This window comes from Podarcis liolepis (assembly GCF_965112155.1).
Source record: "Podarcis liolepis genome assembly, chromosome: 11".
Lineage (NCBI taxonomy): Eukaryota > Metazoa > Chordata > Lepidosauria > Squamata > Lacertidae > Podarcis > Podarcis liolepis.
This window is the reverse complement of record NC_139565.1, coordinates 50,094,371-50,106,027: the sequence shown is the minus strand read 5'-3', so window position 1 is coordinate 50,106,027 and position 11,657 is coordinate 50,094,371. Positions and strand designations below refer to the sequence as shown.

Sequence of the window (11,657 nt, the reverse complement as noted above, 5' to 3'; positions counted from 1 at the left end):
CCAGGTGTATTGGAATTTCTTCTGATATAATGAGAGCAGAGAACAGGACGTGGAGAACACACCAAGCGCTCCACACTGCAGGGTGAGATCGGTGATTATAATCCAGCTGTGTTCCAGGGAAATTTGCCTACCACTGCTGATATTCCATCCAACGAACTGCTAAAAAGGAGCTACTCTGGGCTCTTTTGGGAGGAAAGGTGGGATATAAATTTAGCAAATAAATGCATACATATACAGTAAGCTTCTGAGAACTCCAGGGCCATCATGTCCGCCAGGCAGCAGCTGAGCTCAAATATTTCACTATTATTTTGCAGCCCCATTTGCACTCTGCACACTCCATTTACTGCAAGCTCTTTCATATCTCCCCATAATGCTGCAAACCCAGTATTGTAGTGTCATTCTGGTGCATTTTATTGGGGGTAGGGAAATGGTGGCTTCTGGAACACCAAGAACACCCCAGAACATCTACTGCCACCTGAAAAGCCCCCCAAACCTATTAGGAATCCCGCCCCACTTGAAATCACTCCAAATTTCGGCTGCCTTTTGCCCCACCCCACAAGATTCCAAGCTTAGAGTTGGAAGATTCACGCTTCAAGCTTAGCCTCACATCATGCTATCAGATTCCTGATGATATTGGCCAGGGTGAGTTTCTCTTGCATGAGATAAAACACAATACAGTTCCCTTGCGGATTCTTCTTTTGAAGGTTTTACAGAATAAAATTGGCCTCTTAGTCTTATATTAAAACAAAATAACAAAACCCTGGAAAAGGACTCCTTTCTCTTATGTCCTCTAGCTGAATAGCAGGATCCACCACACCTAATATATTTTTCCAAACAATCCCAGGCAAAACACACATGACAACCTTCACAAAACTCAAGTTTTCACATGTGTCTCAGTTATGTGTGATTTTTATTTTATTTTATAAAAAAGATAATTACCTTGTGTTGGGAGAAAAATGATGGCGTGAAGCCAAGTGTAGATACCACCCCCCCCCAGCAATTTGACACATTATATAGCTTTGAAAGGAATAATTGCCCATAAAATAATCTAGCATCCATGCTCTTTCCTTTGAGGATTTAACCTCTCCTGCATCAGAAAATAGTGTGTGAAAAGTATTTACAGTTCAACTTCATTATGTGGGATTCTATTCATGTACCCCCAAAATATGGTGAATACAAAATGTGATTAAACTGACTCTTGTAAAACTGGCCAGTCAACTGGAAGGGACCGAAAATCTGGTTCTAGGACTACTCATTGCCCTAAATTAAGATTATTCTTCTGAACTATCTTTTATGAAAACATCCCCATGTGACTGTGGTTTTTTTAAGCCTCCAAGGAACAAGATTGCACTGTTTCCCTAGAAGACAAATTCACTTGCCGAATTTCTATATCTGGGTTTATTGTTCTGCAGCAAGCCAATGAAATATCTTATTTAGAAACTTGATTCTGGCCAAGCCCATTTTGTCTTTCTTCTCAGCTCTTGTCAGTGGCGTAGCTTGCCGCTTGGGAGCCTGGTCCTACAGCCAGGTGAGCCAGCTATGGGGGCAGGGGGCACTGTATGAATCCTATCCGCCGCCTCCCCCTCAGCTGTAGGGCGGTTGAGGGAGAGGTGGAGGGCAGCCGCAAGTCCCACACTGCTGTTTTAGGCAGTGTGGAGCCTGCAAGCACCCAAGCCACCATGTCACTCCCAGGAGAGACGCGTGGCTTGGGCACACTGCAGGCCCCGCAGTACGTGCCAGCCCCCGTGGTGTGGCACCCAGTGCCAGCCGCATTTTGTTATGTTTGTTGACTGAACTAAAAAGTTTTGTGAGTCCATTAAAAAAAAATTAAACTCATATTTTTGTCATTTTGTCACCCCCCCAGTGATGACACCCAGGGTAGACTGCACCCCCCGCCTCCGCCACTGACTCTTGTACCTTTTGTTTCAGTTGCAACACTGTCTGCTTGATTTGATAGAACTCTTTGCAAGAGGCACAGCAGGCCCCTGGTTTCACCACGTTATCAGCCTTCTCAGAAAACCCTGCAAAAAGGGGAAAAGAGTGAGAGAGAGAGAGTAAATATTCCAATGCATTTTTCCCCCAAGAGGAAGAAAACAAAGCAGGGAAGAGAAATGCCAAAGAAAGCTGTGCTGGGGTGATGAGCCTTTGAAGTTTTCCTTCCTGGCCATTCCGTGAGAGGAAGAGGTGCCCTTGGTATTAACAACCTTTCCCAGTTGTGAATCACCATGAAAGGCTCACAGATCCAGCCTAAGCTCGCTGCAAACAGTCTTAGCAGCAGCTGTTTCCAGTTAGCAGGTCTTAATGCCCTTTTGTAAAACTCTTTTTATAACTGGGGGGGGGGGAGAGTGTTTACCTCTCTACTTTTATCTGAGTCTTTACTGTACAGGACCCACAGTGATTTATAATCCCCCTTCAAGGGCCAATTTTTGTATGCTGTAAATTGTGCCAATATCTCATGCAGCGAGACCTTTTGCTTGCAATTTGCACAAAGCCGGCCTTTATCACCACTGATTATGTTTGCTGCGCAATGGGATGCTTAATGGCAGAAAGGGTCAGAGCCACAATCGCAGTAAAAAGTAACTCTGAAATATCTACTGGTACATTGCTGGAGCCATTGAAATGCAGAGAATAACAAGAGAACGCAAGAAGTATCAAAATAAGGTGCTCTTTACAAAGCTTTAAATCTTTAGGAAAGGCACAATATACTCAGTGCTTTTCTTCTTGAAAAAATGGTGCTGAATGTACTTATTAATTCTTATTATCGGCACCAATCAGGTTGAGGCTAGAAGTAAATTGAGGCAAGGGTGGGAGGACTCCCTGCGTGACGGGCAGGAGTCAGATATAGTCGGATCAGTTCCAATGCCTAAGCCAATACCACTTATATTCTGTAACCAATAAAGTTGTGGCCTAAGTTTGCCCAATAGCATTAACCTAATATCTGTCAAGGGACGCGGGTGGCGCTGTGGGTAAAACCTCAGCGCCTAGGACTTGCTGATCGTCAGGTCGGCGGTTCGAATCCCCGCGGCGGGGTGCGCTCCCGTTGCTCGGTCCCAGCGCCTGCCAACCTAGCAGTTCGAAAGCACCCCCGGGTGCAAGTAGATAAATAGGGACCGCTTACTAGCGGGAAGGTAAACGGCGTTTCCGTGTGCTGCGCTGGCTCGCCAGACGCAGCTGGCCACGTGACCCGGAAGTGTCTGCGGACAGCGCTGGCTCTCGGCCTATAGAGTGAGATGAGCGCACAACCCTAGAGTTGGACACGACTGGCCCGTACGGGCAGGGGTACCTTTACCTTTAATATCTGTCTCCTTGCATCTTATTCATCAACGAGGGGGTGGTTTCGGGGTCTCGGACACGCAATTATCAGCACCAATCAGGTTGAGGCTAGAGGTAAATTGGGGCAAGGGTGGGAGGGGCTCTCCTTTGTTGGAGGTATAGTCGTACCTTGGATCTCGGACACCTTGGCTCCCGAACGATCGAAACCTGGAAGTGAGTGTTCCGGTTTTCAAACATTCTTTTGGAAGCCGAATGTCCAAGTGGGCTTCTGATCGGCTGCAGGAAGCCGTGCTTTGGTTTCGAAACGTTTTGGAAGTCGAACGGACTTACGGAATGGATTCTGTTCGATGTCCAAGGCACGACTGTATTTTAACAGAAGCGGGACAACCACCTGCCAGTAATGCTACATATTTGCATCCTGAACTGCTCAGCCTGGATAGCTCAGTTGGTTAGAGCATGGTGCTGATAACACCAAGGTTGCAGGTTTGATCCCCGTACGGGGCAGCTGCATATTCCTGCATTGCAAGGGGTTGGACTACATGATCCTCAGGGTCCCTTCCAACTCTATGATTCTATGCAGGTCCTGCATTCAACAGGGATGAACTACAAGTTCTCCTCCCCACACCCACCTGATTCTATGAGGCTTTCTCAATAAACAAGCTGCAAGTTCCACATCCACTGTGTGTTGTTTATAGAGGCTACATTGAAATCCCTTGCCAGGGTCTGAGGCCCAGAACTAACTTGCATCCCCCTGTGCTGCTTGCACAGAAGACGTAATGACACGCAGGAGCTGCTGGAAAATTAAGGCACGGCAGCCTCTGACATTCACCAGAACCCTACAAAGGCATCAGTTAAGCCCCACAACTTGCACTGGCAGCAGCTGAGGTCATAACCCAAGGATGCGGTCTGCAAAAGGGTGAGAATCAGATAAAGGAGGGCAGAGGCCATCAAGCAGTTGTAGCTTCCTGGCCAGTAGCAAAATTTTTAGGGCTGTTTTCACTTTGTTCCCGGCAGCAAAGGCTAAAGCTTGCAATGGGTGACCTGGCGGATTGCAGGTATAGGGATGAGTTTATCTTCCACAACACATCCTTGGCAAAGGAGTTAAGAGTAAGGGAGAGGCACCTCATCTGCCAAGGGAGACTACTTGCAGCAACACCAGAGCAAGTCAAGTGGCAATTCCTTGAGGGAGAGGCTTACTTCCTGTTCTTAGCAAGTAGGACACTGTAGCCAGCAAGAACATGGCCCAATGAATATTTGCTTCTTGTACTCATAGAAGCTGTGGGAAGGATTCCCGCATTGCAAGGGGTTGGACTAGATGACCCTCGGGGTCCCTTCCAACTGGAAATTCTATGATTCTATGAAACCACTGAACCCAGTAAGAGTCACACAGTCACAGGAGAAGTGGAGCCTGACCCCCAGTCATGTAGGAAAGATGGGCAGGAACTAATGAGGGCCTAGTCATACAAAACCACATCTTTTTCACACCTGCTAAGCTTTTCCATCCCCTGCACGAGGACCGAACTTCAGCATACAACAGATATAATGCAAATGCAAACTCTGCTCCCCCCAAAAGTTGGAATTGTTTTTCCAGACAGAGAGAGGCTGAAATAAGTCAATGCTCCTATGCTTTCTTCCACAGTGCTGAGTACTGGAAACTTCCATAGTGTTGAGTACTGGAAACGAAAGCCGAGGCTCTCAAAGTTCTGTACCAAACTCTACAGAAGAAGTGTGAAGGACTGAGAGGCTTCTGAATTATTTGCCACCTCACTGACAGCGAAACCGGGCTCCCAGAATGCATTTCTCTTCCGCATATGAAGCTGATGTCATAGACAATATTCTTCCTTTGTGAAGAAGAAGAGTTTGGATTTGATATCCCGCTTTATCACTACCCGAAGGAGCCTCAAAGCGGCTAACATTCTCCTTTCCCTTCCTCCCCCACAACAAACACTCTGTGAGGTGAGTGAGGCTGAGAGACTTCAGAGAAGTGTGACTAGCCCAAGGTCACCCAGCAGCCTCATGTGGAGGAGCGGAGACACGAACCCGGTTCCCCAGATTACGAATCTACCGCTCTTAACCACTACATCACACTGGCTGAAGCTACCTAAACACCTTATGTGTGTGTGCTATCATTACTGAAAATGTGGTCCTTTCTTGTCTGAAGTTAGACAATAAGAAAATGAGCCCAGCAGCAGCAGTTCCTAAGATAATACTGTTTGATGGGGCAGTACATTTGCTTGAAGTTCTCAGGTGGGCTTCACCTAGCCAGCCCCATCAGCAGAACCCCTGCTCAAGGACATCCATTTTGTGCTCCCATATCCCCACAATGGGCCACTGAGGGGTCCTGAGAACCCCCAAAACAGCACGTGGTGGTTGGGGAGTGGGGAGACCTATTCAGCTGGCAAATGGAAACGCTTGAGCAGATGAAACAATGCAAAGAGCACAATGTTGAATTCTACCCATTGTTTCCATGCTGGGTGCCTAAATGCATTCCCACCACCCCACAAGGCTTATGTTATCATCTGTCTTGTATTATCTGCCATTGGTTTTCATTTGATTATGTGGCTACGCCATGCCCTCTCTACAATATGCAATAGGATCTTCATGTCACAAAGATGGTCCATTTCTTTGGTGCCCCTCCCCATATTCAAACCTGCAGCTCAAATTCACAGACGGCTAAGGGCAGCAGACAGCTTTCATCCCTCTGGCGCTGTAAAACAAACACACACTAATTCATTTTCTCCATCCTGTGTGTTATCTTTGGAGATTGGGTGAGATACTGGTGTTGTGTTGTTGTTTTTAATTTAAAAAAATCAGTATATTATTAACATTGTAAGAAAGGATTTATCAGATGATCTGCCTTGAAGACCTAAATTCCACTGCAATTTAAGCCAGCTATTTTGGAAAGGTTATTGCAATGCAAATGGTTTTTTTGTAGGCTGGCAATGGCGCATGAACTTCTATCTGCCACAAGATGGCATTCCTAAGCAGATTGTTTCAAACAGTAGACTTAAGAGTCAGAGGGAGAAAATCCTGTTCTCATGTATGGTGGACTGGAATTATACCTGCTTAAAATATTTCTTCTGCATAGCTGTTAAAGGCGCAGAAACTCTGTCACCTGGCCACTCGGTTTTGCAAAGCTGGATTAAAAAAAGGAGGCTCAAGAAGAGTACTTTTGGGATCTTAGACATTCAAACATTATGGGAATCCTCTACCCTCAAAATGTCTGTAAGGAACTGATTGTCTGCTTTTTTGTGATTTGCTGGACAAGAACAAGGTTTAGCTAGTCTCGTTTTCTTACTGGGGAAGGGAAACCGAAGTCAGCCAAGAAAGGACCACATTTTCAGTAATGATAGCTGACACACCAGGGGCATAAATAGCTTCAGCTGACTTCACAAGGCAGAATAGTTCAGCTTACCTATGACTTCAGCTTCATATGCAGAAGAGCAATGCAATCTGGCAACTCAGCTTCACCAGGAATGGCTGAGAGCTATGTAGTCTGAGCTGGAACAACCAGCTCAGAACATAATAGCAAGACCTCTGAATCAACTGATCTGGAGGGAAAAATATGCAATTTTAATAGCACCTCCTTCTGAGCACAGGTCTTTAGGCTTGGAGCTTTTCACTGATTTTATCAGTGCACAGTGGATCCCTTCGCACCAGAATAATTTAAGAAACAGCAATGTAATACCTTTCTCTCCTTTGGTGCACGTTTTCCCATCATCTTCACGTATGTATCCCTCGTTACATTCACACCGATAGCTGCCAAGGGTATTGACACAGATGTGGGGGCAGAGAGGCTCGCTGCTTGTGGCACACTCATCGATATCTGAAAGGGGATGGATGCCGCAGTGGGTTTTAAAAAAGGGAGGGAACTATCAGAAATAAAGGTTTCCTAAAACTGTTGCATTAAATGCACTCGATTAGTGAGGGACTACTGCTCAGTGGAACTATGTGTTGCATGCAACAGATTCCAAACTCTCAACCCCCATCATCTGCAGTTCAAAGGTTCAGACAGCAGGTGATGGGAAATACCTCTAAGTTGCAGAGAGATAGTGACAGCCAGGTTAGACAAGAACCTGTGGCCCTCTAGATCAGGGATGGAGAACATATGGTCCTCCAGATCAATGCTGGACTCTGAATTTCATCATCCCTCATCGTTGGCCATGTTGGTGGAGGCAGCATCTGAATTAATCTGAATTAACTATGTAAAGGTTTGGGAAGAAATAAAAAAAGACCTGCAAATTTGGAGTAGAATGCAATTGCTGGGTAAAATTTCGGTCATAAAAATGAATATACTCCCAAAGATGCTATTCCTATTTCAGACTGTACCTATAGTTAATGACATCTGAAATTTTAAGGAATGGCAAAAAGATCTATCTAAGTTTATTTAGCATGGGAGAAAACCCAGGATAAAACATAAATTGTGATTTACACTAAAGAGAGAGGTGGTTTTGTACTGCCTGACGTACAATTATATTTTGACACATCATGTTTATGTTGGTTGAAAGAATGGATTTTACTAAAGAACAGATACCTATTGGACTTGGAAGGGCATGACTTAAAATTTGGGTGGCATGCGTCCCTGTGGTACGGGAAGGCCAAGATATATGAGAGTTTCTCAAACTACTTAATTAGGAAAAACCTGTATAGGGTATGAGAAAAATACAAAAACTTATTAGAAAGGAAAACACCAATGTGGCTGTCACATATACAGAAAAATTGGAGTACATATAGAGACTTGCTAACTGTCACTAGGGAGGAATATAAACTGAAAGAGTATAGAGAGATAAAAGATCAAGTGACAGATCTTTACCATCACTTGAATGCAACATTTAAGTTAGTTTAAAAAATATGGATTTGCGGAACAAAATTCGCAGTTTGAAAAGGAGTTATTGGGATCCTGGGTTAAAATAGACTCGCAAAAATGCCAAAATCAACAAAGGGCAATTGTTGAACATGCAAGGTAGCAGAGGGAACTTTTCATCACATGTGGTGGTCGTGCAGCATAATTAAAAGCTATTAGGAAATGACCTATAATGAACTTTTAAAAATGTTTTAAAAATCCTTTCCTAAAAATCCAGAAGATTTTTGTGGGGCGAATAACAACAGAAGTTACAAAAAAAAAGGAGAGAATTTTGTTCCTATATGCGACAACTGCTGCATGTGTGTTATTAGCGCAAAAATGGAAAACAGATAAGGTATCAATAAAAGAAGAATGGTGCATTAAACTGTTAGCATATGAAGAGCTAACAGGAATGAACACTAGAATAAGGAATCAAAATGATAAAAGATATAGGAGGACAGGATATTCTTTATTGAATATATGAAAAAGTATGATAAGCAGACAATCAGCCTAGCAGGATGGTAAGATTCTCAGCAGTGTAAGAAATAACTAGAGTTTATATAAGGAGTTGTGATAGACAGCATGAACCAAGAAAACGCGAGGAAAATAAAGAGATAAAAGGAACAATGGAAGGAGAGGATGGGAAGTCGGTTAAGGAACGTTTTCTGGTTGTTGTTTTTGTTATTTCAAAATTGTTACTTTTTATTATTCCAGAGATTCTTTTCTTTTCACATTATTTTTGTTTACATTTTGAAATGTATCAGAAACGCAGATGAAAAATGTATCAAAAATCAATAAACAATAATAATCTGAATTAACCAAATTTTGGAAGCACATTAATATCCATATCTTTGAATTTATGGCAAGTAGCCTTGAATTGATTTCAGGTGCAATCTTTTCCACCCACCTAAGCAATAGGGTTTCTCTCTGTTCTTGTGCCTTTCGCGGTCATACCGATAACCAGGGTAGCATGTGCATAAGACTCGTCCAAAGTTGTCTGTGCACTGTTGTTCACAAGGAGCTTCTGCGCAGACGTCATAATCTAACGAGAGAGAAATGTGCTTGTTATTAGCAGCTGTACAACACTGCAAAAGTAATTTGGGAAATTAGTGTTTGTCCTTCAGTTACCAATGTAGTTGTACTCCCGTTACTAATCAAGAAAACGTAGACCTCAAATTTTTATTTACACTGGATTGCTATGTGTGACAAAAGAACAGGCAAAGAAGCAGATACCTCTGGAAGAAAAATAAGATAAATGTAATTACACAATGTTGTTATTTTTCTTCCATCACCTTCAGGATATTTTTTTTTTTTGGGGGGGGACTCTCAAGAAAATTCTCTGTGAATAAAAGGTGGTTAAAAGAAATATACTAAGCTAAGAACCATAGATGATTGTAACTGTTGGGCTGTGGAGAAGCTGCATACAGTTTAGTGAATGCACTGTACACTTCTACAATGCTATTTCCAGAACCAAATTTAGTGGATTACAGGATACAAGGACAACCACCTCCTGCCAAATAGAAGGGGAAGAAATGGAGGCAGTGAGAGATTTTACTTTCTTGGGCTCCATGATCACTGCAGTTGGTGACAGAAGTCACAAAATTAAAAGACGCCTGCTTCTTGGGAGAAAAGCAATGACAAACCTAGACAGCATCTTAAAAAGCAGAGACATCACCTTGCCGACAAAGGTCTGTATAGTTAAAGCTATGGTTTCCCCAGTAGTGATGTATGGAAGTGAGAGCTGGACCATAAAGAAGGCTGATCGCCGAAGAATTGATGCTTTTGAATTATGGTGCTGGAGGAGACTCTTGAGAGTCCCATGGACCACAAGAAGATCAAACCTATCCATTCTTAAGAAAATAAGCCCTGAGCGCTCATTGGAAGGACAGATCGTGAAGCTGAGGCTCCAATACTTTGGCCACCTCATGAGAAGAGAAGACTCCCTGGAAAAGACCCTGATGTTGGGAAAGATTGAGGGCACAAGGAGAAGGAGGCGACAGAGGATGAGATGGTTGGGCAGTGTTCTCGAAGCTACCAACATGACCAAGCTGCGGGAGGCAGTGGAAGACAGGAGTGCCTGGCGTGCTCTGGTCCATGGGGTCACGAAGAGTCGGACATGACTGAACAACAACAAAAGATGCAACTGGAGATAAGTAGGATCAGCTGAAAGAGGGGAGACACACTGTTGGAACAAAGGAAGGTGCTTTATAGCCTGCCAAACTAATGGTCCATCTGGCTCAATATTTTCTACATTGACTGGCAACAGCTCTTTGGGGTTTTGAGAGTAGATTTCAGGAGGCAGTGGCTCTCCAGGGTTCCATTGTCAGAGGCAGTCACAGATGAGCAGAGTGCTGTTGCATTCAGGTCCTGCTTTCGGTTGGCCGCTGTCTGAACAGGATGCTGGACTTGATGGGCCACCCCTTAACCATGCAGGGTTCCAGACTGAGGGCAGGATTCCAAGGCCATGGAAATTCTCTCTTCAGACCCACATGAAGGTCATGTGTGGAACTGATATGGGGGTGGTGTTGTGGGTGGTGCAGATACCAGTGAGGGGGTAGCCAGGTGGAGTGCATTCCCACTTGCCCCTTTAGGCATTCAGGAAGACTGCCTGAAGATGCTTAATGTTCTGCAAGTTTCCCTGCCTCACCTCCAATTCCCTGGCTGTTGCTAGTGGTGACAAGGAATCATAGGGCACAATCATGCTATGGTTTGTGTGATACAGGGCAGCTAGGAGGAGATATGGTGTTGCTGTGCTGCTTTCTATGGCCTCCACTATACGTATTCAGCCAATGGGGGCGTTTCTCCAAGGGAAGAGGGTCTTTGCACCCTCCTTTCATTGGGCTAGACTGGAAAAGTAATATACCAGCTTGCAGGCATTAGCAGCTGCATCCACCCATGACTGGCATTCCAAGTATGACATTTCTCTCTCGCATGGAACTAATCTCCATTTAAGAGGGAGAGAACATGTAAACCATCACTCTGTGAACTACAGCACCAAATGTTTATTTTGCTTCACGCATCCAGAATCGACTTTGAGGCTTACAGTTCCAAGCTTACAGGAGTTGTGCTGACTGTGTATGATGCAACAGAGCTCCATCGCAGCTCAGGCTTCTCATTGCTAAATGAGAACAACAACTTCTATCCCACCTATTTTTCAGAAGAAACTCAAGGTGATTTTTTTAAAATAAAAAAAGGCAACAGTTATAAAATACAGAACAATTCACAGTTTACATCGTAAATCAATGGGCACCACAATTCAAGAAGGACACTGACAAACTGGAACGTGTCCAGAGGAGGGCAACCAAAATGGTCAAAGACCTGGAAACGATGCCTTATGAGGAAAGGCTAAGGGAGCTGGGCATGTTTAGCCTGGAGAAGAGGAGGTTAAGGGGTGATATGATAGCCATGTTCAAATATATAAAAGGATGTCACATAGAGGAGGGAGAAAGGTTGTTTTCTGCTGCTCCAGAGAAGCGGACACGGAGCAATGGATCCAAACTACAAGAAAGAAGATTCCACCTAAACATTAGGAAGAACTTCC

At 44.1% G+C, this 11,657-nt stretch overlaps 1 protein-coding gene across 3 annotated transcripts in view; it reads right to left on the bottom strand.

The window, feature by feature from the left end:
* Positions 1-11,657, bottom strand: part of CCBE1 (collagen and calcium binding EGF domains 1) — a 141,419-nt gene that overhangs the window by 10,126 nt on the left and 119,636 nt on the right. For all 3 annotated transcript variants that reach the window (XR_014517255.1, XR_014517256.1, XM_083466154.1), the window contains exons 4-6: positions 9,024-9,158; positions 6,962-7,099; positions 1,918-2,021 (exon numbers count right to left, since the gene is read on the bottom strand). Coding sequence is in view for 1 of the 3 variants with exons in the window: in XM_083466154.1 (XP_083322280.1) it covers positions 1,918-2,021; positions 6,962-7,099; positions 9,024-9,158 (377 nt within the window). In the remaining 2 variants the exon portion in view is untranslated. The remainder of the gene's footprint in view (positions 1-1,917; positions 2,022-6,961; positions 7,100-9,023; positions 9,159-11,657) is intronic.